At 43.9% G+C, this 27,603-nt stretch overlaps 1 protein-coding gene across 4 annotated transcripts; it reads left to right on the plus strand.

The window, feature by feature from the left end:
* Positions 1 to 2,257: 2,257 nt before the first annotated feature.
* On the plus strand, positions 2,258 to 25,227 carry mark4a (MAP/microtubule affinity-regulating kinase 4a). 4 transcript variants are annotated; one of them, XM_053846678.1, is made up of 18 exons: positions 2,258 to 2,913; positions 9,520 to 9,717; positions 10,717 to 10,770; positions 14,503 to 14,551; positions 14,860 to 14,925; positions 16,393 to 16,463; positions 16,541 to 16,597; positions 17,034 to 17,270; positions 17,960 to 18,079; positions 18,446 to 18,545; positions 18,608 to 18,714; positions 18,815 to 19,001; positions 19,127 to 19,353; positions 19,812 to 19,915; positions 20,722 to 21,006; positions 22,519 to 22,601; positions 23,118 to 23,162; positions 24,302 to 24,507. In XM_053846678.1, exons 1-18 carry the CDS (start codon positions 2,860 to 2,862, stop codon positions 24,364 to 24,366), a joined length of 2,109 nt encoding a protein of 702 aa, XP_053702653.1. In that variant the 5' UTR covers positions 2,258 to 2,859; the 3' UTR covers positions 24,367 to 24,507. The 4 variants fall into 4 exon arrangements, with proteins under 4 accessions (XP_053702653.1, XP_053702654.1, XP_053702651.1 ...); XM_053846679.1 differs by having other exon boundaries at positions 19,142 to 19,353; XM_053846676.1 differs by lacking the exon at positions 22,519 to 22,601 and having other exon boundaries at positions 24,302 to 25,227.
* The last annotated feature ends 2,376 nt before the right edge of the window (positions 25,228 to 27,603 follow it).

Raw genomic sequence — 27,603 nt, forward strand, 5'->3', positions numbered from 1 at the left:
TTTAGTTATTGCACGGCTACTGTGCAACCGGAAATTCATTCATTCATACATTTGCTATCTGGGGCATGAGACAGGAGACACACACATCACACATATATGTGTGTGTGTGTGTGTGTGTGTGTGTGTGTGTGTGTGTGTGTGTGTGTGTGTGTGTGTGTGACAGGATGAAACAGCTCAAAAGAGCCCCATGGATAGAGAGATCCAAATAAATTCAGGAATGAATGAGAAATAAAATAACAGTGCTCACCATAAATCCATAAATAAATAATAATAATAATTAATAAATAAATAATAATTGGTTAAAAAAGGTTAAAAATGAATTATTTGTAAAGGTTTGAATCCAGAGAATCAGGTTGAGACACATTATTCACAAATGGACCAGGTGTGGTCGACCAAAATGACCGCAAGATTGTTGCAAAGACTCACCCATGATGTCACAAAAGACCCCACTACAACATCTAAACAAGACGGTCATGACTTCACTATCAGAGAGACTGGGCAGAAATGACCTTCCTGGCAGAGTCGGCGCGTGGGTGTCCCTTTACTAATGGTGTAGAAGATAAAATATGGTGGTGGTAGAACTGCCACACAGATGTTGGAGATGTGTGAGTATGTTGTTCATTTTTATTTTTTTTTAATAATCTGACATGGTTTCTGTTAAAACAAAATGCCAGAAAAAAACAACAACCAACAATACAGGTGAGGGTGAGTCAGCCTGAAAGTGAAGCACAAATGTCCCTCTTTGTTGACTGAAGAACAGTCAGACAGACTGGTCACCTGGCTCAGTGTAACTGTCGTCGTCCTGCCTGCTGGGCTGCAGGAAGTGAGGAGAAGGTGTTGATGACTGCTCTAGCCTGCTATTATGAAGATGACAGGACAGTTGTCAGACGCAGGAGAGGAAATGAGAGAGCAGATAGGAGAAGGAGGTGGAGTCAGGCGGACAAGTCAAATCCTGCACCAGTCTTACCTTATAAAGAGTCAGTCCCTTTATTTTATATGTTGCTCCTGAATATTTTAGAACTAGGGATTTAAGTTTTTAAGTCGCCTTTAAGTTCCTCTTACCTTTACCTCTGGAATGGCTTCAATTCTGACTGTCAACATGGTTTTGTGTTGGTGTTGCTGAGGGCATTAACTGAGCTCCCACTTGCAGGAACGTAAAGTGATGCCTACATATGTGCCTGATACACACACCCCATGGTTCTGCAGTGAAATTCGAAACTCGCGAGTCTTTCGAGGACGTTTACACATTCACTAGATACATTGAAATACTATCTTTTTACCGTGCAAAAGTCCCTTTAGGAAGTGGTACCTCATTTTTGGAGCGATTTGAATGTGTTTACAAGAAAAATAAATACATGAATTAAAAAAAAAATAAACATGCACTAAAAATATAGTTTTTATAGGATTTCCGGTCAAATGTTACACTTTGTTGCATGATGTATATTAAGTATATATATTATTTTAATGATTGAAGTCTAATATTCAACCATCAGAACAGATATTTAAATTGATTTTCGGCCATTCTCGGCCATAATTTCCCCCTTTTTTTTAACGTGCACAGTTCGCCTGTGATTCCGGTTCGGATGTGACCCGTGATGTGCTGGACCCGCCAGCGTCTCTGGATGTGGCGCATCTCGGCTTCGTCAAACCGAGGAGGATGAGAAAGGTCTTACCGGAAGTCAAATGTCTATTCTTTCATAACAAAAGTGGATGTCTTGAAAAGCGTTTTGAAGTATTTACAGATTTTAATACAGTTGATGAAGGGATGTGTAATCAAAGTTAATTTCATAGTGCTTAATAATGTATTCAATTTGAGGTGAGACACTGCAACTGTGTTTGTATATATCTAAACATCATTTATGATCCTCATGTAGTTTTTCCACCACCATCGATTTGTAATAGCAACAGGCACAGCTCCTGATTTGCCGGTTAAACTTGGCAGATATACGGCAGGGTTTTATTGATGTTTATTTTTCAATCTTACATAATTCAGTAGGGATGATCGTCAAAAATAGTGTTCATGTTAATCGATAATCCGAAATGGATGCGTTAAATTTCACGATTTTTATAGACATTAATATTTATAGATATTAATGTCAATATTTTACGCTGAGAAGTATTTGCTTTCAACATCGAGGGGCACATTACGTTACCACTTCCAAGACGATATTGAGTGTGAGCGTCCGGCTGTTCGTCACGAAGCTTTTACGTCAGAATCGCCGACCGGAAATGTCCTCCGCGCGCGCCTCTTCTGCCTTGACGGGGCTGCGCATCTCACCGACCGGGAATACACCGACTGGCGAACGTTTCGGCCTCTTCCCCGCTGCACCGCGGGCTGTTTCTGTGCAACTGCGGAGGGGAGTGGGCTCGGCGTTTTCTTGTGAGCCGCCGGGGGGTCGGTGTTGGGCGAGGACGGAGATGCCACTCATCCAGCGGGAGCCGTGTTTGTTTTGTATGGCGAAATGAGGCAGCAGGGGGTGGAGAGCCGCCACAGAGACGCTGGGCTCCGGCCAAACAACACCGCATTTTAGCCCCACATTCGATGCTGCTCCGGCCTCGCCTTGCGTTGCTTTTATCGCGCCGCTGATCTCTGGCTTATTTCGGGGGTGTATTTCTGCAAAGTGCACGGCGGAAGGAAGATGCATCTCGGCTGAGGAGGACACCCCCCATCCAGATATCTATCCGTCGCTGCCATGACAGGCAGCCTCGCGACCGCGGCTCGGGCGGCTGGGGAGCAGGCAGATTGAGAAGGGGACGGAGGGTTCGCTTCTGCGGGTGCAAGTCCGCCAGTGGAGCCTGTGAAGGCGACAGAACAAGCCGTGGTCATCACTCAGGGAACACAGGGAGGAAGGGAACAACATGTCTTCTCGCTCTGCATTACCGTCTGGGAACGACAGGAGCACCGGAGAGCATGTAAGTGCAGATGCCTGTGTGTGTGTGTGTGTGCGTGTGTGTTCCTGCGGAGCAGAAGGGGGTCCCATCATGATACCCCCCCTCCTTGACCATCAGTACGGGCTCACCTTGAGTGTCTGCGCAGAGATGCGATATCACTGGGTGGATGTATATGCGCACAGACCCCATCACACACCAGTCCCTGGTCTGGAGAGATGATGGTGTCACATCAGATCCTCCTTGCTGCTGCTGCTGCTGCTGCTGCTGCTGCGTGTGCTCCACCACCAATTGGATGGGTGGGACGAGAGCACTGAGAGCCAAAATAAATGTGGGATGTTGCGAGCGTATTACTGCGTAAAATGATGTTGCTGCACAGCCTTTACAGCGCCCAACCCCACAGTGGGTGTCACACACACACAGTGCTGTGGACCTCTGACGGCCTGCACTCTCACCAGTGGCTTGGATGGAAGGCAGAATGCATCTGTCTACTCATCTGTTTGCCCCACATGCACCAACACACCAATCCCTTCTGTAACTCTGCTAGGTTCAACTCCCTCACCCGACCCATCTCGTCCATATCTACAGCCACTGACACACAGAGCCTGTTTAGATGCACCCATTCATTCCATACCCCTCCTTTCCCATCATCCATCTCATCCAACTGCTCTCATCAGTCTGACTCTTTCACTAACCTATTGACATGTATTCTTTCTTCTAATTGCACCACACTTTCTATCCATCCATTATCCATTCATCTTGAAGGGCTAGAAATCTTCCATTTCCAGGTTCCATTCCTTCCCTTAATCCCAATAAAAATAATGTATCGATGCACTACATCATCAATAAAATCTATATGCTTGCAGCATCTTAAATAATAAACCACCTTCTTTTTGATCATGCCACCCCAGTCCCAACCCTCCCAAAGGTCTACTCACCCTTCGCAGATAAACTACTCATCTACACATATGTCACCTTTAAGCCCTCTTGAGTCACTCACCAATTCATCCAACTATATCCAGTCCAACCACATACTTCTCCATCTACCTCTTGTATACAGTATCACCTAGCTATTTCTACTGACACACACCTCCTAATTTCATTTGGTCTCCACCAGTTATCTGTCCTAAATCCATGCAATAAATATTCCGTCATTCATTAATGCCTTTATCTTTTAGCCCTTTTTCTCTTTTACCTACAATATTCTTTCTAATCATCCATCCATCCTACAATCCTACCAGTTTCCTATAATCAATCACGCTTTCATTGTCTTTCTATTTTCCCTTTTATTTCCTTGGTCAATTGCAAACATTCAAATATCAATCCCCTTGTACACAGTTCTCTAATCCATCTGGAATTCTATATATATAACATATTCAACCATCTGAAGCAGGCTTTTAGCTAGGAGGGCGTCTGGGCGTCTGCAAAACATGAAAAATGGACGCCTGATTCTCGACCGTAGCTTGGCCGCTTGATGCCGCTATATACCAGTGTAATCTGGCGGCCAAGCTTCGGTCCTGAATCAGGCATCCATTTTTTCATGTTTTGCAGATGCTCTCCTAGCTAAAAGTCTGATCTGAAGTGATGCACCGATGCATCTGCAATCCTTTCCTTTGTCTTCCTATTTTGAACCTCATCCCTGACAATATTACTCATATCCACTTGATATTTGATGCACATTGATCAAATATCTATTTTGTTAGGCCAGGACGCCTCTAAGGGGATGTTGATACCCGCATGTCTAACTGGGAGGAGGCCCTGGGTCAGGCCCTGAAATGCTGCCGAGATGAATCTCGACTGACCCGATTTCCCCCCCAACAGAGCTAGAGGAAGTTTCTTGCTAAAGGGAAATCTGGTCGTCTTCACTGCAGATGCTGCCCCCATGACCTTGAAAGGATGAAGTTTGTGTTCTGTTTTTTTTCTACTCCCTCAGGTACTGATTTAATTTGGTGATACTTTATTATCCACGCTTGGAATGTCAGACTCTGTGTCCTCCGCTGGTCTTGTGATCCGACCAAGGTGTCGCTGGAGCAAACATCTACGTCAACCCCGCTAGTTGACATCAAAATGGTGACTGATTGGTGTTGCATTATGTCATTCCTCTCCTCTAAACACTTCTGGCAACACTCTCCCCATCTGTTTGTTAGCAGGGCTTTTAGCACAGAAGGATGGTTAAGCCAGAGAGAGTGTTTGTGCGTGTGTGTGTGTGTACATAAGCGGTGAGTTTAAGAGGTGCATGATTGATTATAAATGCAGATCCTTCCATTTGAATGGATCTGCTGTCATCACTCCACTATTGAGTGATGATGACAGATGAGTAAACCCTAGAAATATTTTAACAATTGATGTGTCTGTGAATTATGTGTGACTTGTGGCAAATTATAGGGCCTCAATTAAGCACTGATACTGTCTTAACATGCTCATAAGACTCATTAATATCAGTGAGACTCGCACTAAATATTAAGCGCTGTGTTTTCATTTCCTACCAATTTTGTCCTTTTTTTCCAGTTTTCTTGGAGATAAGTTATTTCAGTTTATTCTGATCTTAAATCTCTCGTATGATTTTCACTTTTCTTGGACCAGGATTTGTATTGACCTTGATTGTTGTTTATTTTGTCTTTTTCTGTATCAAATCTTGCAGTTTTTTTTTCAGTTGGATTGACATTAGGTTTCTCCTCAGGATTCTTTCCCACCATAGGAGGAAGGCTTTTAGTTAGAGGAGCATCCTGCGGACATGCTAAACTGGAAAACCTGAGAAATTAGACACTGTTTTTTTTTTTCAGCAGGATGCCTTACATTTCCGACCAACAGTGCCTGTTAGTGCCCTGGTCTTAGTGCCACCATACTGGTTTCCATGTTTCTCCCCTGTAATTCCTATGAATTACATTAAAATTTGCAGAGTCCCATAGCTTTGTGGACCCGCAGCTTTAGTGTCATGGGCGCCATATTTGTTTTTTTTTCGGGCGAAATCTGGTGGTTATGAACACGTGCTGTTATTGATGACATGCCTGACTATGTCAACTTGCGTCACACATCCTTCATCCCCCATCTTTAAGGTCCTACCCTAAAAGACAGAGTCCTACTCAACCGAGAGTGATGGAGCTCTGACTTTAGAGTCATATATTTATAATAGTAATATTTATCTTCTAACAAGTCAACAGGAGACCCACACATATTCTAGATCTGAATCAATTTTCTTGGGCACGGCCCGATATCGATTCACAAAATGCCAGGATCCATTTTATTTTAATTTTTTCTACCGTGTGTAGTACAGCCTGTAATTTGAAGAACAGAATTTACCACGTTTTAGAGCTCTTCTACTAGTCACGGCGTTCATTCTCTTTGTCTCTCGTCCATGGTAGAGCAAAATTGGCATCCATACATTAACTGAAATATCACGAACCAAATCAAATATGCGTAGTAATATAGACCAGTATTTGCTCATTACCCACGAGGTGCTGGCTTGTGAGTACTTGTGTTAATAATACTAAGTGGGTTACCTTTTTCTCATCTCTATTGGTCAGTACTTTATGAGTAGCACAAGGCCTGTTAATACTCCTAATTTACTATAAAAGAAATTCATATTTCATTTCCATTGTTACTAAAGTACATTGGAGGAAAGGAATGCCTTGGAAGTGCTTGTTTCCGTGTTGACCCTTGTCCACTGCTTAAAGCCAAACTACAGGGGTGTAAAGCGTCACCTCACACACAGGTCACATGCATCTTTCTTCTGTATTCCCTTCCATTGTTTTGGAATATTCCAGATTATCTAAGAAATGCTGAGCCATTTATACGTATTTAAAGATCTCCTGGCCACATAAAATGACTTGGCCTTCCAGCTTTGGCCCCCCGGCCTTGAGTCTGACACTAGTGTGCAAAGATAAATGTAGGAAGACAACCAATGAAGACAAGAGCACCCTTGTGCTCTCTCACATTCACTGGTGTACACATCCATCCAAGAGTGCATGTGAACTGAATTGTTTAGAACTATAAAGAGCTACATGTCAAAAAACAGGGGGGCTAACTTGGATCAGGAATAAGCATGTTGTACCTTATCAAAAAGTGAATATATTTGCAGAAACTATGATGAGAAAGTTGAAATAAACTTAAAATAATCTCAGTAAATCTTGGTTTCCCGTATTGATGCATTGAAACTTGTTTGATTCTAAGTGCTTGAAAAATTGCTTTAACTAGATCAGATCATCTATCACTTGATCTGGTTTGCTAACAGTGCCGACCTTGAAGGATCCAGATTCGGACCTTTCGAATGTGACGTTTGCGAACCCCTGGTCTTAGGGGTTGAGCCAAAGGCTGCTTTGTTTGTCGACGTGTGTGTGAAGCAGAAAGCTTGATGTCATGCTGTGGGAGTGGAAGTGTGCTGCCTCAGGGCCTGGGACTGGCCAGGGACCACTGTGCCAGCATCTGCTCCCTTTTTCTAGCCTAGCCTGCCTTCTTTCTCTCCCACTCGTCTCTGTTCCCTGCTAATGCAGTTTGTTGTCCTCCTTCCTTCCTACCACTATCACCACCACCATTTCTTTTTCTTTGTCACATAATGAGGTGCGGCTTCAGACTGCAATAAATCACGCTGCGTTCAGATGAATATTTGTTTTCTCCATTACTTCATGGTCATAGATTACTGGTGTCTTTTGGAGTCCAGTATCAAGCAGCATCAGGTGGTAACCAGATCTGTTTGCTGGCATTGCTCCGTTTTGATGGTTCAATTTTGGAACTACATGTTGAAGAAGTACAGTACGTACGTAGTCATGGAAACCTAGTTGTTGCTGAAGTGTTGAAGTTATTGATACAGTGTCTGTCTTGTTTAGTATTCTTTGGAAGTCGTCTTAATATAAAGAGCAGAATGAATACGGGGGAAAAGTAGCAGCATCTCTGTACTGTACAATGAATGTCAGTTTTATTTTGGGGTTAAATTGTGTATGAGTGAGAATGAAGGAGCATGGTGTACTGTGGAGCTTCAGTTGAGCTAATGGAAGAGGTGTAGGAGACAGTGCTGTTGGGGATGGCTCGACACAAGTTTTACACATCTGTTACCAGTACTGCAGGGACGCCAATATTGATCTGGTACCTTCTACCTTCTTGTTAAAAATGTTTGTGGATGTGAACTGCTTAATCCTACGTTAAGACATAACCATTTAATCCGCTCCGTTTCAAAAATAATTCTGTGCTGTTTATGTTGCGTTCGTACGGTGCACAACGAAAAGCTGACGCCCTTGTTAGCCAATCAGAAACCGAGAAAGAGGGCTGCCTCCAACGTTGAAGTTTCACAGTCAAGATGGGGAACAGTTTTGGTCAAGGCAGCTGCCTTCGTGATATGCCTGTGTGGGGAACCCTGGAATGTACAAAGTTGCGGGATACAGTGGAGAGAGCGTGTTTTGTTTGGACTCGCCATGCTCTCGCATGTTAGTCTCTATTTCTTCGGCATTGCTACAAGTGGTGTTAGTAGTAGGAAGCTTTCTGCTAAAGCAGGGTTCAGGAACATTTTTGACTGAGAGAAACCCACATATTTTACTGTGATAAAGTTAGTCGATCCCAGTGGTATCAAGCAATACTGACTGGTTCGGTGAAATGGTAACGGTAAACTGTCTTCCGTGACTACAGTACAGGATATCCTGCCGATATTGCCGTCAACAATATGACATAGCTGATCCGCTGAGCAGCGCAGTACTCCGAAGAGAAGTGGGCAAAAGAAGGAATCGGAATACATATAGACCAAAACTCCACACGCCGCAAAATTCCATCATACTGTGATTGGTTGAGTGGGTTGCACATCATGGGAAGCCACCGTTACTGAGCTTGTCAGGGACTCTGTGGTTAGTTGTGGCAATATTTGGATTTCTGACGTCAGAGAGCCATTCAAAGAGCCAGACTCCTTCGTCGAAAGCATCACATCTGGCTCGCGATCCATTGGTTCAAAATGTTTGCTCTTATTTAAGGGGTCAAGAATGACTACAGTAACTTGATACTGGATTCTTCTCCACTGACTTGTGACGTGGAGTAAAATGGAATTAAGTGTTTTATGCATGGAGAAATGATGTCTGGCAGGTGCGTCAGAGATAATAGCGAAAGTGGAATTGGCAGCCACCAGAGTAAGATGGACTGAGAACGATGCAGTACGTTCATCTTTTTTGAGAGCACAATGATGTGATGAAGTGGCACGGGCATTAAAAGGTTTTTTTTTTATGATGTGAGGACAGTTTGCTGATGATTCGCTTGCTAAAAATCATTTTTATTTCAAGTCTTGCATCAGCAGAAGCTTCTAGAAAAAAGCGCTCGTGTGGAGCCCAAATCTGCTCAGTGACCACAAATGCAGCAGTGTGTTGGTGTGAGTGATGACACAGTATGACAGGGAGTTCCCTGGACATTTGCCCAAAAACGCTTTAAATTCTGCCTGGAATCAGCATTTTTTTTTTCGATCGATGTGCATAACCAGCTTGAGGAAGCTGAAAGAGCAAACTATGATCACCGTGGTAGCGAGACCTTTAGCGCTCCCTGTGTGAGGCCGTCCTGGAGAGTCTTGGCCAACCTGTTGCAGCAGCGTGTGCTGTTATGCCGTCAAGAATCTCCTTTTCATTTCCTTTTTTAAAAAACAAAATCCCTCTCGCTCTGTTCCAGCATGTGTCACTGGGGTCCAGCCGCTCTGACAAGGCTACCAGCCAGTCCAGTCGCTCGCTGGGGGCACGGTGTCGGAACTCCATCGCCTCCTGCTCAGACGAGCAGCCGCACATTGGCAACTACCGTCTACTGAAGACCATCGGCAAGGGAAACTTCGCCAAGGTCAAGTTGGCCCGTCATATCTTGACCGGCAAGGAGGTAAGACAGAAGTCACCGGTGGGACGAAGGAAGAGTACACAGTATCTGCTGACATCCACTTGGTCAATTAGGATTTAGATTTAATCCCATTTGGAGTGACACAGATGAAAAGTGTAGTACTTTATGTTGCAATGGCTGAGCTTTTTTACTAGTTTGAATTTTATTTTATTTTATTTTATTTTATTTTATTTGTCAGCCTTTTATTCCAACTTCCCTAGTTGGTGGGATCCCCACTGACCATGGCAATAAATTTCATTCTGATTCTGATAAACAATGAGGGCAAAAATGCTGACAATGATCTCATGGTATTTGCAACAATGGTGATATTGGAAGTGAAGTAAAAAATGAAAATGTAATGAAATGAAACACTTCAGATTATGAGACAGTTATTACTACTAATAAACTACTTGTTCACAAGTGTATCAGCATCATATTACACAGTTATTATTCATTATGAAGCTCTTCTTAGTGTCTTGTTCAGATGTTTTACCCTAGAGTGGTCACCAAAGGTTCACTCTAAACAACACCATAATTACTGGTTATTGACAGTAAATAACTGAGTAATTCATTTGTTTGTGATGAATATATGTACCTTTATTTATCACAGAGCACAATGAAACTAAAACAAGAGTGAAGGAGCTTATTACTGATCAGTATCCGTACATCGCATGGTACTTAGTAGATCACATAGTGATCTATTATAAATATTTAGGTTGATCCAAAATGAAACTGAAAACCATCACTTCAAACACCTTAATGTAGCCAGGCATAATAAATGGCAAATTTATGTCTAATATTGATCATTAGCCATTATAAACACTCGCATAATGCACGGCTACACTTGAAGCTTTTTAACATTTTCGTATTATTAGAGCTTAGAGTTTTTTTTGAGAGCACTATTGTATTATGTATTATGTATACCATGATGCACACTGAAAATTATTTAACCTCATTGATTTGACGATTGAATCTTTGATTCCAAAAAACGTTTCTTTTCAGGTTGCAATAAAAATCATTGACAAAACTCAGTTGAACCCAACCAGCCTACAAAAGGTGAGTATGTTTACCTCACGTTATTAGGGGTGTAAGAAAACACCGATATGCGATGCTTGAATGTGTGATATTGAATGAAATATTGATACTTGATTGTGTGATAATGTCTTGATATTTTAAGTTTACTATGTAGATATTTAATTCATAGATACTTGGATATGCTGCTGCAATTGTGACGTGTTTAATACTAATGTTTTCTTTTTGCACACTGTTATTTTGTTGATTCAGGAAGCCATTCATTCCTCTGTTGGAGTGCAAACTTTAGCTGAAAGTACAAGAAACAATAACAATAGTAACTTTTTTTCATGCATATAGTTTTGTACTGCTTTTTAGATGATAGTTCTGACTATAATATATTGCTAAATTATATTATATCGCAATATATATATATTAAATATATCGCAATGTGTCACCACTCCTGTATCACATCGTGAGATAGCTGCCAAAACACATGCCTACACATTATCCAGTTGTCCAGAATATGGAGAGAAGCATTCAACCCGCTGTAATACTGCTGAATGTCTAGAAATGGCATTGCGAAATATAGTTTGGTTTTCTATTGTGTTCTGTCCCCTGCATCTAGACGGAGTAAACATCTCACCTATGTGTAACTGTTTAACTGTTGGTCTCTAATAAAATGGAATAATTCGAAACCAATACAACCAACCTTGACACAGTGTGGCCCAAATTTGTCAAAAAAGAAGGTCTTGATCTAATCTTGCCGTTCATCTAATTATTAATTCAGGGACATAGGCTTAGTGAGATCCAGGAGTTTACTCAGCTACTTCCCTGCGAAGGTTCAGGGACATGTGAGCAGCTGATCAGCAAGGAACTGGTGGACGTGATTGTGTTTGGCAGGTGCTGGAGAGAGAGAACTCTGTACCAGAGCTCTCCTCCCATTGCTCTCTGAGCTAATCTCTGTCCTGAGTGTGGGGGGTGAGTCATCTCACAGACCACGGCCACCCAACACACCCTCTTATTCTGTGCTCTTCAAAGTACAAGTCGACATATTTGGGGCAAAGTTGCGGCTGTGTGGTGGCCATTTCGTCCGTCCTCAGGAAATCTCCTCTCCTCCTTGCTGGTCAGCATGTTAGTGCACAGCTTAAGATTCAGGAGGTCTGTTGTGCGTCAAGGTCAGAGGAGGCGCTGTGGACACTTAGTATTCGGCTATTTAGTGAAGTTGAAGCACCGTGCGATTTCGCGAGGCTATATGGCCACCATGATGGTCATTCAGGGATCACATGCCCTAATAACTCGACTGTGTCATGCGGCCGTGTCCCAGCTGTGTTATTCAGGTAAACATAAAGAGCAATAACGTGCTGGAGGAAAGTTAGAGTGAAATCGTTCAGTCAACCAGGATCCTCTTGCATTGCTTGTCTGCGTATGTGGGCCAGTGTGCCTCCGTCACTGAAGCATATGTTTCCCTGCTGCCATCTTCTCTTTGCCCCCTCTTAGCTTGATGAGCTCCGAGGAGTCGATGAAGAAGAAGTTACCAGTATTGTGTATGTGGACTGAAGGCTTCAGTAGGGATCACGTTGAGAGACTTTGAGAGTGAACCTGCTTCAACACTATAAAATGTGGGGGGTCTATTATTTTTGAACATAGAATCAACTGATCGATTTTTTTTTTATATGAAAATACAGATTTTCATTAAAAACACAGCTCAAACTTAACTACGAGCGGAGAGAATTTAATTTAATTTAATATTGTTGCTACTTCACTTCTCTGATCTTTCTTTCATTTTACTGTTGTCAGAGTCTTGAATCAGTCTTTGACGTCAGCAAGGTTGGAGTTATGTCATTTTAATTCTCAATTCCTGACACATCTTCATGTAGTTATTTAAACCCAGACACCACCGTCGCACAGCTCCCACCATTCTCTAAACACCAGCCCTGATTTTTCATAGGCCTCTTAAGGTCTTAGCTTGAATAACGTCATCAGAGTAAAAGACACATGTGCTGTCTACTGTAATGGGACCTTTGATGAACAGCACCAGATTATTTTGACCTTGGATTGCAGGAAAATGCATTTAATTCCAGTTTCAATATGATCTAATCTATGTCTTGCAGAATTGAAAAGTGCGCAACATTCCTCCATGGTGACTGAATTATTTGTGTTTTATTGAGGGATAATTCATATGGATATATGTAAATATAGTATGATGGCCAGTGTGTAAAAAAAAAAAAAAAAGGAAAATAATGGAAATTGATGTGTTGCTTGCTCAGAATTTCTGCAGGAGAACGCTCCCTGCGTTTCCGGTATAAAATAGCTAAAAAAAAAAAAAGCAGTGTAAATGTGCCAGGTGTAAATGCTGATTAGAGCCATAATCCATCAGACTATTTTTGTCATCTGGCTGTTTCCGGTCACTAATCTCCTCTGCAATCTTCATATTTACAGTACGGTCGTGGGCCGGCGCTGACCTTGGATAATAGTTGTTATAAAAGCTTAACTAAATAAAGCCGTTTCCTTTTCCTGTAGCCTCTGCACTTTTGGGATTTTATAATCCCGAACTTCTGAACTGATTCGGTTCCCTCACCTGGAGTGAAACATAACATAAATACTGTGAAGGAATTGTAATCCCAATTCATCGCGGCTTCCTGCCTGGTGCTGTTATTGAGGCTGAGTGGCTGCAGAGAGACACAATGGAGCAACATTTAGGACAGACAGGCTTGACGGCAGGAGAGGGAGGGGCCACCGACTGGAGAGAATAGGCTGCAATCTGCCAGTGTTTAGAGTGCTGTACATGGTGTGGGCTGGAGACGATCGCACAGACATCAAAGTGGAGATATTAGCATAATCTGAGCCATAATCTGGACGGGAAGGTTTGTCGAGAGACGTGAGGGGAGCGATGTGACGTTCGGTGGGGTTGTGTTTACATATGCAAGAGGGTTGTTTACTTCTACCCACCATACTGTACACACTCATGCATATTTATGTGTTAATTTTAGCCCGCACTTCTAATCCCCCACCTCTGCCTCATCGCCCGTGTGCTATTTCCTGTAACCGAGGTCAAACATGTTGCCGGCGGGATTGTTTTTATTGTTTCGGCGGATCTGACCGCTCCGCCCTGCTGTGACAAGCAGGGAATTAATGGGTCGGCGGATGATGATGAGACGCTTCTGCACTACGTATCCCAAGATTCACTCCAGCACAGCTGGAGGAGCTGGGAGAGAGCCCGGGCTTAATACCTGGGTTGCTATGGCAACAATGACGTTGGGCTCCGGCTAGAGGAGAAGATGGCTAGAGGAATTGAATGAAGGAGGAGGGAATGGAGGGAGACTTATTAGGAAGAATGGAGAAAGGAGAGTCTAGAAATGAGGTGCTGGTTAAAATATAATCCAGTACTGTGACAAAAACCACACCCCTCCCCACCCTGTTGACACATACAGCATGAAGCAATTCAGGTTTTGGCTGTGGTTCATGTAATTCTTTTAAAATAAAGAGTTGTTTATAAATAAAGACGGTCGTTTCTAATAATTCTGTGATATACAGTGCTCTCCTCAGACATGTGGTAAGGCTTGCACAGTATTGAAATCTGTGTGAACTAAGAGGGCCGTGATTCCACTCAACCTCTGAGGGTGTGTTTTTGCTGTGAAATATTTTGAAGATGACACAACATGCATAGCCTCACACTCATTCAAGCGCTTCTCTTGTGAGGAAAACCACATTCCTAGAAGGACCATGGTGATTTATTTTTTGCTTAATAATGATTGTTTTAATTCCTCTCTCCAGCTTTTTCGGGAGGTACGAATAATGAAAGGCTTGCATCACCCCAACATCGGTAAGACGCTTATTTTGTTTACCAGAAGTACATGTTTTTGTGGCCCCCATGTGACCGGAAGGACGTGTAAGACTTGGATTCATCTCCAAAGAAGCAAGTGCAGCGAGTCAGATTTTGAGTGGAGGTCACAGGGTTGGATTTTCCAAAGCTGGAATCGTCATATGGATCCAGCTCCCCCCTCTGAGCAGCATTAGCAGCGGGCTCCTCAGTATTAAGACAGACCGGCAGAAGGCTGTGTATTATTAATAACCTGAGGAGGATGTGTTTGTGTATGTTTGATGCTAATCTGATTGGGTTTTGGCCTACAGTGCAGCTGTTCGAGGTGATTGAGACGGATAAGACCCTCTACCTAATCATGGAATATGCCAGTGGAGGTAGGTGCATCTTCATGTTGTGCTTTTCATGATTTATGGTTGAAAGATTTTTAACTCTGGTTAATCGTTAAACAATGATCGTGAATTTGTTTTTCAGTCAGTATTGGCCCATTATTTGTCTCGTTGTTGAAGCCCTTATTCAATATTATTAGGACTATTTGGGACTAACCTAGTATCTGTGCAAGCGATGGCTTGTTTTCATTCATTCATTCTTCCTGCCGTGCCTGGGCATTTGGGGGGTGGAGGCGATCCCAACTATATGAGGCAAGAAGAGGGGGTCACCATGGACAGGTAGCCAATCCATCTAGGGGCAGCTACTGAGAACAACAACACTCGAGTTTAGTCGCTAATCTCTGTCAGAGTTTAAGAACTTCTCACGGAATTCATCCAAGTTTAGCCCATCCATTTTTGTGTGCGATGTGGCCCAGTGTGAAGAGTCTGGGGTCGAGGTCAACACCTCCCACTCAGGGACCATTACAGTTACACCTTGGATTTAATATATTCCCCTTTAGTCTCATGAATTCCCTGATTTATTACCACGGAAAGTGTCTTAATTTAAAATAGGAGTTGCCCAGCTGCCTCATTTACTGGAATTTTACCTGAAACTGTGCGTTCCTTTGCAGTCCGACGAAGCAGAAGTATTTCAGATTATTTTACCCAAGTGATGAATGGATGTGATCAAGCTGAAATATGTCTGACAGTAGGCATGTCAACACAACATTTTTGCGATAGAACTGTTCATGATGGAGATGCTTGTTGAAAAGCACTTCCCATACTGCATGTCCCATAATGCACTGCAACAGTTGAAGCTCTTGAAATACATAGCGACAAAGGTAGTGGGGAGAAAAAAACTCAATAAATGACTCATGTTTGGCCTGCGATCCCTCTGTGACTGTGCTCGACACCTGATCCAGATTTTGTCACCTGTAGCCAATAGTACTAGTACTGTGACAGCGCTGTACTTATGAAACAGTAGCAGTGTCCACTGCAGAGCCTTTGCTCATCCTTCCAGATGTGGTGCCACTGCTCCCTCACATTAAGTGGGAACACCTTGGGGTCTCTCTGGTTAGGTGTTTTGGAAATGGCTTTGCCTTAAATTAATGCACGTTTAGCTAATGCTAACTAACTTTTGACGCACAATTATATGGTTTGTTTTTCTCTTTTTTTTCATTGTTCTTAGATTTTTTTTTCCTTTGACCAAAGCAGGTTGACCTTTTTGAAGTCTCCTCTGGATTCTGTTCACCTTTGGCTAGAAGACAGGCCATTGTGAAAGCCACGTTTGTTTGCACGTTGCAAATATAGTACAATGGCACTTCCTGTTTATCTTGACCTGGTGAAAACACACCAGATGCACACAGGCTGCTGATTCAAACCTGTTTTTCCAAAAGCGCGTCCGAGCAGAAATGTGAACGTTCTCATCGTGTATTCAAGATTGCCATGAATTTTTAGCATTTGCTCTCACTGCAGGTGAAGTGTTTGACTACCTCGTGTCTCATGGAAGAATGAAGGAGGTCGAAGCCAGAGCCAAATTCAGACAGGTACTTTGTTCACTGCTGTTTTCGGACAAAAGACCCTCTAAACTGCTTCCCCTGTCAATTGTGTGTCGTGTCCTCAGATCGTCTCCGCTGTCCACTACTGCCACACCAAGAATATCGTCCACAGAGATTTAAAGGTGAGAAGTCAGTGGGTGCGTTGGGTTGAATTCAGAAAGTGTGGATTAAGGCCACTACAAGACTAGCACGTTTCTTTCACTGACAGATTACCCCGGATGGGAAGTTATAATCTGGGACTAATCTTAATCTGCGTCTGTGAAAAGGACCCTTTTCGTTTGTGAATCGTGCGGTTAAGATAACTTTACTACGACGTTTCTGAGCCGGACAGACGTGTCCGCTAAAGATGCATTGCTCAACCAAGTGAGACACGAATGCACGTATGAATCTACAGGATGAGTCACGTCCAGCGTTTCCAATACGTTGCTGGGCATCGACCCCTCCCCCATTTTCTCATTTGTTTTTCTTCTACTTCACAACTGTTACACTCACTTTACCCTGCCCCCTCCCTCCTTCATCATCCCCCCTCTCCTCTTTGTTAACGTCCGTGTGAATTAGGCGGAAAACCTTCTGCTGGACGCCGATGCCAACATCAAGATTGCAGACTTCGGCTTCAGCAACGAGTTCACGCTGGGCAACAAGCTGGACACGTTTTGCGGCTCGCCTCCGTACGCCGCCCCGGAGCTCTTCCAGGGCAAAAAGTATGATGGGCCCGAGGTGGACGTCTGGAGTCTCGGGGTCATCCTCTACACGCTGGTCAGCGGATCACTGCCCTTCGATGGGCAGAACCTGAAGGCAAGTGGGCGGAAGCAGGAAGTGCCTGTCTGGCTGCACACACAGCGGCAGCCAGAGTCTCCAGGGAGTTATGTCAACAGTGAAAAGATTCCAGACTTTATTGTGAGAAGACGGCTTTGGCCCAGCTCAGCCAGAGCCTCAGGCACTTCGCAATACACATGCACATCATATTCACTGGATGAGTTTCGCAAGTTATTTTGTTTTAGGTCAAAATGTTAAGGAGATAAGTTCAAATTTGACTCCTGCTCTTATCAAAACTTGGCTGAAATAGATTTACACATATATAAGTGCTCTTCCTCTTATCATACTGCTGTGCCGATACTCTTCTCAGCAGTGATCGACTGGCAAATGCGTTGTGGTCAGGGGAAACCGTACATGACAGATGTGATGTCGCAGCTCATGCTGACTGTTAAAAGAACCAACATGGGCTTGTAGGGTTTAGAACTGGTCGTGTCAATCACACCTTTCCTCTCTCCTTCTGCAGCAAACTGCTTAGCTTGCAACTTCAGTTGGCCTTTACATGAGGTCACCAAAAGAAACTGACAATAAAATACTCGCGAAATGTTGGGAATGTTTGTACTACTACTTAAATTTCATCATCGTTCCATTTTTTAAATATGTATTCATTACATTTTGAGTACAAAATCCGAGTCTAGCTTGGTTGCCTAACTAGCTGTGATGGTCAACAGGAGCTGAGGGAGCGTGTGCTGCGAGGGAAGTACCGCGTGCCCTTCTACATGTCCACTGACTGTGAAGGGATCCTTCGCAGATTCTTGGTTCTCAATCCCACAAAACGTTGCACCCTGGAGGTAAGAAATGCTGAGGCTGTTCTGTTAGTACCTTCAAATTGAACTCTTTTCATGACCGTTGTTTACAAGTTGACGTCCTTTTGTTATACTAATACATACACAACGTTTGTTTCATTTGGAAAGTGTGGAGTGATATGAATTAGTTTTTGGTCTCTGTTGTGGTTGGGAGGTGGACATGGATCAGGTTAGGCGAAGAGGAGAGTGCAGGCCAGGTGTAGCAAACTGTGACAAAAGAGTCACAGCCAAAAGGGAAGCTTTAATGAAGAGTAGTAATAGTTGAATCTGTTTATTGTCATCGTCATTCAAGGAGCAGGTTAAAGTGTGCAGTGGGTTTTGCCTATGAAGGTGTAAATCTTTTCTTTACAGCAAGTCATGAAGGACAAGTGGATCAATGCGGGGTACGAGGGAGACGATCTGAAGCCTCACATAGAGCCAGTGGAGGACTACAGTGATGCCGCCCGCATCGGTCAGTACACCTGTAGCTCAGCCTGCAGAGACGTGAATCTGATCGCTGTTTGTGTCGCTCAGAGGTGATGGTAGGGATGGGCTTCACCCCAGAGGAAATCAAGGACTCCCTGCTCAATCAGAAGTACAACGAGGTCACGGCCACGTACCTGCTGCTCGGCCGAAAAGATGTGAGTCACTACTGTTTGTTTTGTTGATGGCGCTTGCTTAAGTTAACAGGTTGTACAATATTTGTGCGCTGCTGTTGATCTATCTCGTCCACCGTCACAGGAGGGCAGTGAAGCTCGAACAGCCAGCACCTTATCGCTGGCCAGGGTACGACCCAGCCCCATTACCAACGGCACCAACAAGCACTCTTCAGCGACCGGCTCCTCCTCCTCCTCCACCTCCTCCTCTCATAGCAAGACTCAGCGCAGTGCCTCCACCTACCACAGGCAGCGGCGACACAGCGACTTCTGTGAGTCTCTTTTCTGACAACCTCCACTGAGTCAGATCATAGCGCTGTCTTCCATCATGAAGCTGGCCGCTGCTCTTGCCACAGAATATTCCTTATATGAGTCTCTATGTGTCTGTGCTCTGCTGTCCTCCACAACAAAGGCGGGCCCTCCATGCCCGTCATGCACCCCAAGAGGAGCCCCACCAGCACAGGCGACAGAGAGCTGCGAGAGGGACGGATGCCCTCACGTAAGGCCAGTTGCAGCGTAATGGGAAGCCACAGCCTCCCCCCCTCTAGTCCCATGGTCAGCAGTGCCAACAACCCTAACAAGTCTGAGATCCCCGACCGCCGCAAAGACATGACTGCCACCACGGTTAGTACCTCCGTTCCTTCTCCGATCAGGGAGAGATGTCCAGCTTCTTCTCTCAGAACAACGTGATAGTGGTGTTCATTCAAGCTCTGTGGGGAACTGACCTGCAGTGAAGTATTTCTCCAACGTGTCAAACTCTTTCATCTTGAATGTTCAGTACATAAAACACAATTCTCTTATTATGTAAAAAATGTTGCTTGAAGATCTGTTAGCCTTATATAGCAGTGATGGGTTGATGAAGTTCACTGTCCTAACTTCCTGAGGCTGTTCGATGGCACTCACATCATTTTTAGATCAAGAGCGCCACCTACAGAGCTCCTGAAATTAGGACACTGTTTCATGAAACCTGTCACCTTAGGTCTACCAAAATACTTTTAGTGTAGTATTGACAGATGAAATATATTTTACTTCAGATGAGTCACTCTTCTGATATGACTTCATTTTTCTGTCTCAAACTGTAGAATAACATCCCTGGAAGCGCCATGACACGCCGGAACACCTATGTTTGCACGGATCGCTCCGGCGGTGACAGACACTCCCTACTGCAGAACGGCAAAGACAACAGGCATGACTGCTAACGTTATTTTGTTTTATTAGTTTGATCAGATATTTCATTGGAATCAGTGCTTTTATTCTAACAACTAACCGTCTTTTTACAGGAGCGTTTGTGTATTGCAAAGTCCACGTAACAAAAGAGCTGCAGCAGCATTTTTGTTTCCAGTGCAGCAACATAAGAATGTTAGCGCAGTCATTTAAAAAAATGCATTTTAAATTAATGTATTTTTTTCAAATGACTTTTTTTTGGGGGCTATTTTCTTGCTCATAAAATGCAATGCAATCGTCATGAAAGACTAGCATTGAGTAGGTTTAATTAAACTGAAGGTAAAATGAGAGATTTTCAACTACTCAACACATTTTTGCCCCAACAAACACCCACATGTACCTAGAGCATTTATGATCGACTAATGCAAATGTTCAACTGAAAACATTTCACACTTTGACATATGTCGATATTTATTTTGGTTCATTACAACCGTCTTGCAAAGCTTGGTGGTATCTGAGTTAAAGACCATTTAAATGCAGCAATGCTCCTCTGAGATTTAGCTTTTCCAGTTGCAGGCCACCACTGGTGTGAGGTCAGAGGTCGTGTCATAATCCGCAGCTGCAGCTTTTACCTAAATTATTTTTTGCAAGCATATAGATCTTCTGTTGTGGTTGCAACACTATAGTAATAATCTCCACCATCTGCTCCAAACAGAAGTGTTAGATGTTTGGAGTGACAGTTCTACTGTTAATTGTCTCACAACTGAATGTGTTCCCTGTTAGTGTAAGTAGTTGCTGCTAAGCTGCTGTTGCTCTGTCTGTGCTCAGCTCTCTCAGCCACCGCATGCCTGCAGCATCTCCCTCCACGCTCAGCATTTCCGGAGCAGGCGCAGCCTCTTCGTCCTCCTCTTCAGACCGCTGCCGTCTGACCCGCGGCTCTACAATCCGCAGCACCTTTCACGGTGGTCAACTGAGAGACCGCGGCCCCCCGGTTTACTCTGCGCCACCCACCTCCCCCACCTTGTCCCACCATGAAGCCAGCCCGCTGCCCCACGCTCGCACCCGGGCCACCTCCAACCTCTTCACCAAGCTGACCTCCAAACTCACTCGCAGGTAGCTTGCGTGTTGATGTGAACACGTGTCGACTGTGAAACACTTGAAGTCACTCTCCTCTCCACTCTCCTTTACTTAGTAAATTATTATTTCCAAATTGTATTAAGATGTAATAAAGATTCACAAACAGGTGATCTGAACAAGGACAGTGATTGTAACCTTTGAAAATGGCAGAGCAATGTTCCTATCATCAAAGTCATTGAATGTTTTGCTTTATTACTTAAAAAAACTAGAGTTGTCAATTGCAACTGTTCAAGCCGAGAACTGGGTGGAAGCTGATAAAAAAGGCTCTAATGCGCAATAAACCAGGTAGTGTTTTGGCATCAACAAAAGTTGTCTTTTCCCAACGTGTAGTTCAGGTTCAAAATGATGTCATTGAATAATCTGAATGATTTTACTCCATGATAGAATAGCAAACTAGAATTTAGAATGTAATAATTATTAGTCAAAATCATAAGGCGCAAAGTTTGAATAACCATAATCTCCAAATCCAGAAATGGGACGCAGGCAAATGCTGTGGCCAAACTAGTATTTTTTTTTATATCTCTCTCTCTCTCTCTCTCTCTCTCTCTCTCTCTCTCTCTCTCTCTCTCTCTCTATATATATATATATATATATATATATATAGCAATAATTTAACAATAAAATGAAACCTGAAAGACAAAAATAGTCAATTAGATGTCAATAAAATTACATTTTGTTTTTATAAAGGTGTGCACATTTGAGTAAATTGATCTCTAAATTATCAATCATTTGATGAAGTTTAAGTTATATTATTTATCTTATTGATATATTTAATAATGTATAAGTCCTAATAAACAGGTGAAATAAGGTGAAAGAACGTATTAAACTAATATAAACACAATCTGTTGTATTAAGTGGAGCTTGAAATAATGCACCCAATAATGATTTTGCTTCACACTTATCTCACTGAATCATAACATTCTTTTTATTTTGATCATAACATTTATTTATCTAGCAAGCGGAGGCCAGCTCTTCTTTGTGGACAGGAAGATGCCGCGCACTCGTCTGTCTGTGACTGTGATCTGTTGTTAGTTTCCTTTCTTTTCCTCCTGCAGGCGCTGCAGTGTTTATAGTGTTGAATTCCAGGTGTGAATCTGTTGTCAGACTTAAATGCTGGACTGTAAAAGCATCTCATGCTCACCAAAGAAATCCTGTTCCCCAAACTTGTGATCTGATTACTTTCATCTGGAGTCTGGATCCATGCAGAACATCTTACTCAGGCTGGCCTTTTTGCAAGTCCTTTTGTAACCCTGGATAATCCGCCGCTCCCCTCTCCCTCTCAGTCGTCATAAACACACATGTCTAATCTTATCAAACCTCAGCTTTATCCTCGCCAATCAGCTCTGCGCTGCGCTCTTTTCCACCACATGCCCTCCTCTGATTCAATTATACTCTCTTTTACCCCCCTCTCCTTTTGCTCTTTCCCCACACCCCCTCTGTTTCTCCACATTTGTGTCCGCTTCCTCCCTTTCCCTGCCATGGCATCAGGGTCAACCTTGACCCGTCCAAGCGCCAGGGCTCAAACAAATCAGTCTCGGGTTGTACTCTACCACAAGGATCAAAAACAGTTAGTAAGTTCCCATGTCTCTGGCTTCTCTCTCGTCTGCCTGTGCTGCTGCTGCTGCTGCTGCTGCGTCTGCCTGCCGCGTTACACCAGACTAACATCGATCCGTGAATGTTTGCCTGACTTCTTCATTCCCCCGATGAAATATAATTCCTTGCATGTTCTGTCCATCATCCCCGTGCTGGTCACACAAGCATGATTCTTCCTCCTCACAGGATCGTGTCAGTGTTTCCCCCCTTTCCATCGTCCTCTGCTGCATCACCCACAGTCCGCCATCACTTTCTAGTCGGATGGATTCAAATCATCCTGTATTGTTGTTAGCAATGGAGTCAACTCAAACAACCATTGATTCCTGCATGCCTTATTTAAGAGTCTGTGACGTGTGTAAGGTGAGACCCTGGCGAGGGCTGTCGCACATCACATGCTTGTTGTCGTGGGTGCTGGCTTGTGTAAACTGGACGACAGGACGCCGCCCCCCGGTGACCCCTCTGCTAACTTCTGCTGTGTCTGTCTTGTGCTGCAGGGTCACAAATGAATCTGAGGGAATCAGGAGATTTGCGGTCACAAGGTGAGTCCCCCACCTCTTTCTTCAACTGTTTCAATGACACAGTAACATGTTTTTTGGAAGCAGACTGGATGCCAGTTGGCCTTTAGGAATTAAATGAATGATCTGCATGGATTAAAATCTCCTGATAATGAAGTAGGAAGTCAGAAGTACAACTAGGAATTGTCACGTCTGGGGAATACTGTCTGGTCCAACAGAGGTACACTATGAATTTGACATGATGCTGTAGCCGTGGAGCAGAGGTTCTACTTTTACAGAGACTCCACTCCTCCTGTGGCGTCTCCATTGGTTTTTTTTTTCGATCTCTTTTAAGTCTTCTGAGTGTATTAGAGAAGGGAAATGCAGATGAACCAGGAAGTCTAAAGCATTGGCTTTTAAAGCTCAGCTCCTTCTCAACATCAAGTCTGTTCCTGTCACACTCCTCCACTTGTGAACAAGACCCCTAGATACAATATCTTAGAGCAGGGAATCTTAACCTTTTTGATCACGGGGCCCACCTTTCCCTGAACGAATTGTCCCAGCGCCCATTCAAGTAATAGAACTGATTCATGACTCTTGATTTCATTTGTGATCAGCAACCATATTTAATCTACTTACACGTAAACAAACCAAAACCTTGTCAGTTTTTCATTCAGTCATTCAAATAACTAAAAAGTATGGTCTCTGAATGTAAAGAACAATGAGACATATCTCCATTTCCATTGACACTGTGGTTTTATGGCACAAAAATGTTGCTGTACATGTATTTTTTCTGCATTTCGGTTGGTATTATTCCACATGCAGTGAGGTAAAACACACAGCAGGTGGCAGCAGTGTCACAGAGCTCCTGTAAAAAAACACTCAGGGATCATGAGGAAGGGGCCAACTTTTTTGGCCACATGTAGCTGACTTATTACAATGATTTTATTGTATATAGCATTTATAAAGTCAAAGGTTTTGGCCTGTTATGTTTCCAACATGTTCAGTAATAGAAAAGAACCAGCAGAACCCGGACAAAACCATATTGTTTTTAATGTTCGCCCATTTCTAAGTGACTGGAAATGTTATGATGAAATTATCATTCATTGTTTAAGTTATTATAACTGAAAATAAGCTCCAGAAATGAAGTGGTAGCAATAACGTTGGCCTTCCTGTCCTCACAGTTGCCATCTACCTGGGTATCAAAAAGCGCCCGAGCCCCGGGCCGTCGGACGTGGCTGGAATCTGAGAGGCGGCGGGCGGCGGGACCCTGCGGAGGTGGTCCTGGCTCTGCGGGAGGCAGCGCTGGGATGCGGCTGCCAGGTTCACTACGCCGGCCCCTTCCTGCTCTCCTGCACCCACGGCACGGCGGGGGGCCGCGTAGCTTTCGAGGCTGAGGTGTGCCATCTTTCCACAGGCACCTCCGAGACTTCTAACGGGGTGCGCTACACCAGACTCTGGGGGGCGCCACTAGCTTTTCGGGACATTGCCACCCAAATCTCCAAGGACCTTGAACTATAACATGGAGGGTGTGCTTGTGTTGTTGTGTGAGTGTTCGGTGTGTGTGTGTGTGCGCGTGTGCACAGGGAGGAAAAATGTCTGAGGTGTGAAGAGAAGCAGGGAAGGGGCGAGGGGCTGGACCCGAAAGACTTGTCTCTTTCATAACTCTCCCCCAAACCCTGCACACACACACTCACACAAGCACACACACTCAACCATGAAGACACAGACGTCCGAATCTTCACAGCTCAGCTCTTCAACGTGCGACTGCACCCACTGGACCTGATCAGACCCTCTTTTTTATCGCTACTCTAGCCATAATAATATTTTGTTATTTATTATTCTACGACTTGTTTTTACTCACTGTCATTTTTCACTTGTCAGATATCTCCTCGGCCATTTCTCTCCTTGTCGAGGAGCTTTGTGTGCGGCGGGCGGCCGACAGAGTTGTGTTGTACTGACTGGTGCAGACGCAGCAGTTTGGACTGGTGACTCCCCCCATCACATGGACACCTCAGAGCACAAGCCTCGGCCTAGTTCATGAAGAGCAAAGCAAATTTAGGGAAAAGAAGTTCCCCTCATTCTGGCTTGAATTTTAGTGACAAGAAAATGAGAAAAGATTTGTGATTTAGTTCGAGCATAAACGGATCTGGACCTGCTTCTAGCCAGAGAAAACTTTGCAAAGTGAAGATATGTTTAATGGAATGAAACTGAGAGGAAGGCAAAACAAAAACTGTAAGCGAGTAATATTTAATATCCACGCAGTAATATTTAAGTAAAGAGGGTCAGTATACTGTAAACAGCAGTTTATTTGACAGTTCAACCCAGCAGCGGAGTAATGTGAGACAAGCCTTCCGATCTTTCGATTCATACTCTTTATCAGCCTTTGTAGCTCCACTGAGGCTCACCAGGGGTGTCAAACTCAAACAAAAAAAATGTATATTATATAGTTAACTGGCGCCCCTATCTGGGGGTGATATTATCTTTTGGTTCCAGGAGGCGACATCTGCCATAATTATGCCTGGGTTTGTCCTCCTTCACTAAGCTCATCCGAAAGCACAAAAATCCTCCTGCAAATTCTCCTCCTTTTGCATCGGTTTTTGGAACTTTCTATGTTTGAAAACATGGATATGCTGTGTTCCTGAGCCTTAGCTGAAAGACTGGGGCTGTCATAGGTCCCAATACCAACATGAACATAAACATTTTGTTTTGAAGAAACCTTCATGAGCGGCCGCACAAAATGACCCGTGAGGCCACGCTTCGCCCCCGTACCTTGTGTTTGATACATTCGACTGCAGTTGTTATGAGAGACAAAATCTTAAAGCCACTTTTCGAGTGTTTGTGAGCTGCTTAAACTCACGTTGGAAATTCCATGATAGATCAAGGATGTCAAACTCAAGGCCTGTGGGCCACATTAGGCCATGGACTTAATCATATGTGGCCTGCCAAAGAACATTGGAATCATCAGGGCCACCGGTTTATAGTGGTGCCACTATCACATGTCCCACAATGCACTGCAAAAGTTAAAGCTCCATTGAGTTTCATCCCTCTGAAACTCAGTCACCCATTTAAAGCGCCGGCTCAGATGTTACCAGCTGTTGACAGTTCGCCTATGCCATGTGTCAAGCTCAAGGCCCGGGGACAGAATCCGTCCTGCTCAGTCATTTCATGTGGCCCACGAGAGCTATGAATGGGGGTACCGTAATTTCCGGATTATAAGATGCTACTTTTTTCTCGCGGTCTGCACCCTGCAGCTTGTACAATGGCACAGCTAATATTTGGATTTCTACAGGGTGAAATCTGATGAAATCTCAGGTGTTGTATTGACCTTAAAACGCTCAAAATGCCCTGTTGTTGCCCGCATGTCTGCAGCTCCTCCAACAGAGAAGATCTCCTGGAGGACCGGACACAAGAAGCTGTCGCTGTGACCGACAGTGGTGTCAGAACTTGAGACACACGGCGAAAACTGTGCATTTTGCGCACTTTAATGGCAATAAAACGCATCTTTTATTGCCATTAAAGTGCGCAAAATGCACAGGAGTTCATGATTCAAGTACAGAATGTTGCCCAGTTAGTTACGTTTTCAAAACTAGTTCAGAAGTGATCCTCGTGCATTTTTAAGCACCACTGAGCTTTCTACAGTGCAGACAGCACCACTGCACCTGCGGCTTATAGATCAGTGAGGCTTATGTATAAACAAGATCTATTTTCCTTCGTAAATTTAGTGGGCGCGCTCTATAGTCTGGAAATTACGGTAGTTAAAAATTCACTAAAAACTAGTTCACCTCCAGCCAGAGTGTCCAATGTAGCGTCCTATTATTATGATCCCATCCTGGTGAGGAAGTGCCAGCTATGCACTGCACAGTAGATATATAATCCAATGAAACCTTTTGGTGCCGTACTGGGGCCGGGCCGGTGCTGTTTATCATCTCTTCCAACTAGCTCCTCCACTTTCACAAACAAGAACTGAAATTGATTCTCAAAAAGCACAAACCGACGGTGGCGGATGTTTAAGAGAACAGGCGAACTTGCTGTGAATGACTTATCAGTCCAACACACAACTCTGAGGTGCAGTCGCACGGCCACGCTAGCACCTCCTCGTCGGCTCCTGTGGAGAGCGTCTCTGCGACTCAGGAGGAGACTGTGCCGCCGTCCGCGACACGCCAACACGGCACAGGTCTCAGTCCTGACAGCTCTCATGTGTTCCGCTTCTCCAGATCTCACCTCAGCCATCCTCTCAATGTAGTAAGACGCCAAAAACCGGATCTGCCAAGTAGCATACCACACACCCGCGCTCTTCTTGTGACACTATATAAACCTGTCTGTCCATTACTGACGACTGTGGGGAGGCGAGGAAGGTTCTGGTGCGGCACGACTGAAGGCAGTGCTTTTTTTCTCGTCAGTCCAGTTGCCTTTAAAAGTGAACTACCCCCAGCGCCTTCATACAGTACATGTTAATGTAAAAAAAAAAAAAAAAAAAGGAAAA

This window comes from Synchiropus splendidus, chromosome 17 (assembly GCF_027744825.2).
Source record: "Synchiropus splendidus isolate RoL2022-P1 chromosome 17, RoL_Sspl_1.0, whole genome shotgun sequence".
NCBI classification, from domain to species: domain Eukaryota; kingdom Metazoa; phylum Chordata; class Actinopteri; order Syngnathiformes; family Callionymidae; genus Synchiropus; species Synchiropus splendidus.

Bases quoted from the DNA above. Each gene is read 5' to 3' on its own strand.
- mark4a (XM_053846676.1), top strand. From the start codon at position 2,860: ATGTCTTCTCGCTCTGCATTACCGTCTGGGAACGACAGGAGCACCGGA. The intron at 17,271-17,959 runs GCAAGTGGGCGG...GATGGTCAACAG, and splicing joins TCGATGGGCAGAACCTGAAG to GAGCTGAGGGAGCGTGTGCT. The intron at 21,007-23,117 runs GTAGCTTGCGTG...CTTGTGCTGCAG, and splicing joins ACCTCCAAACTCACTCGCAG to GGTCACAAATGAATCTGAGG.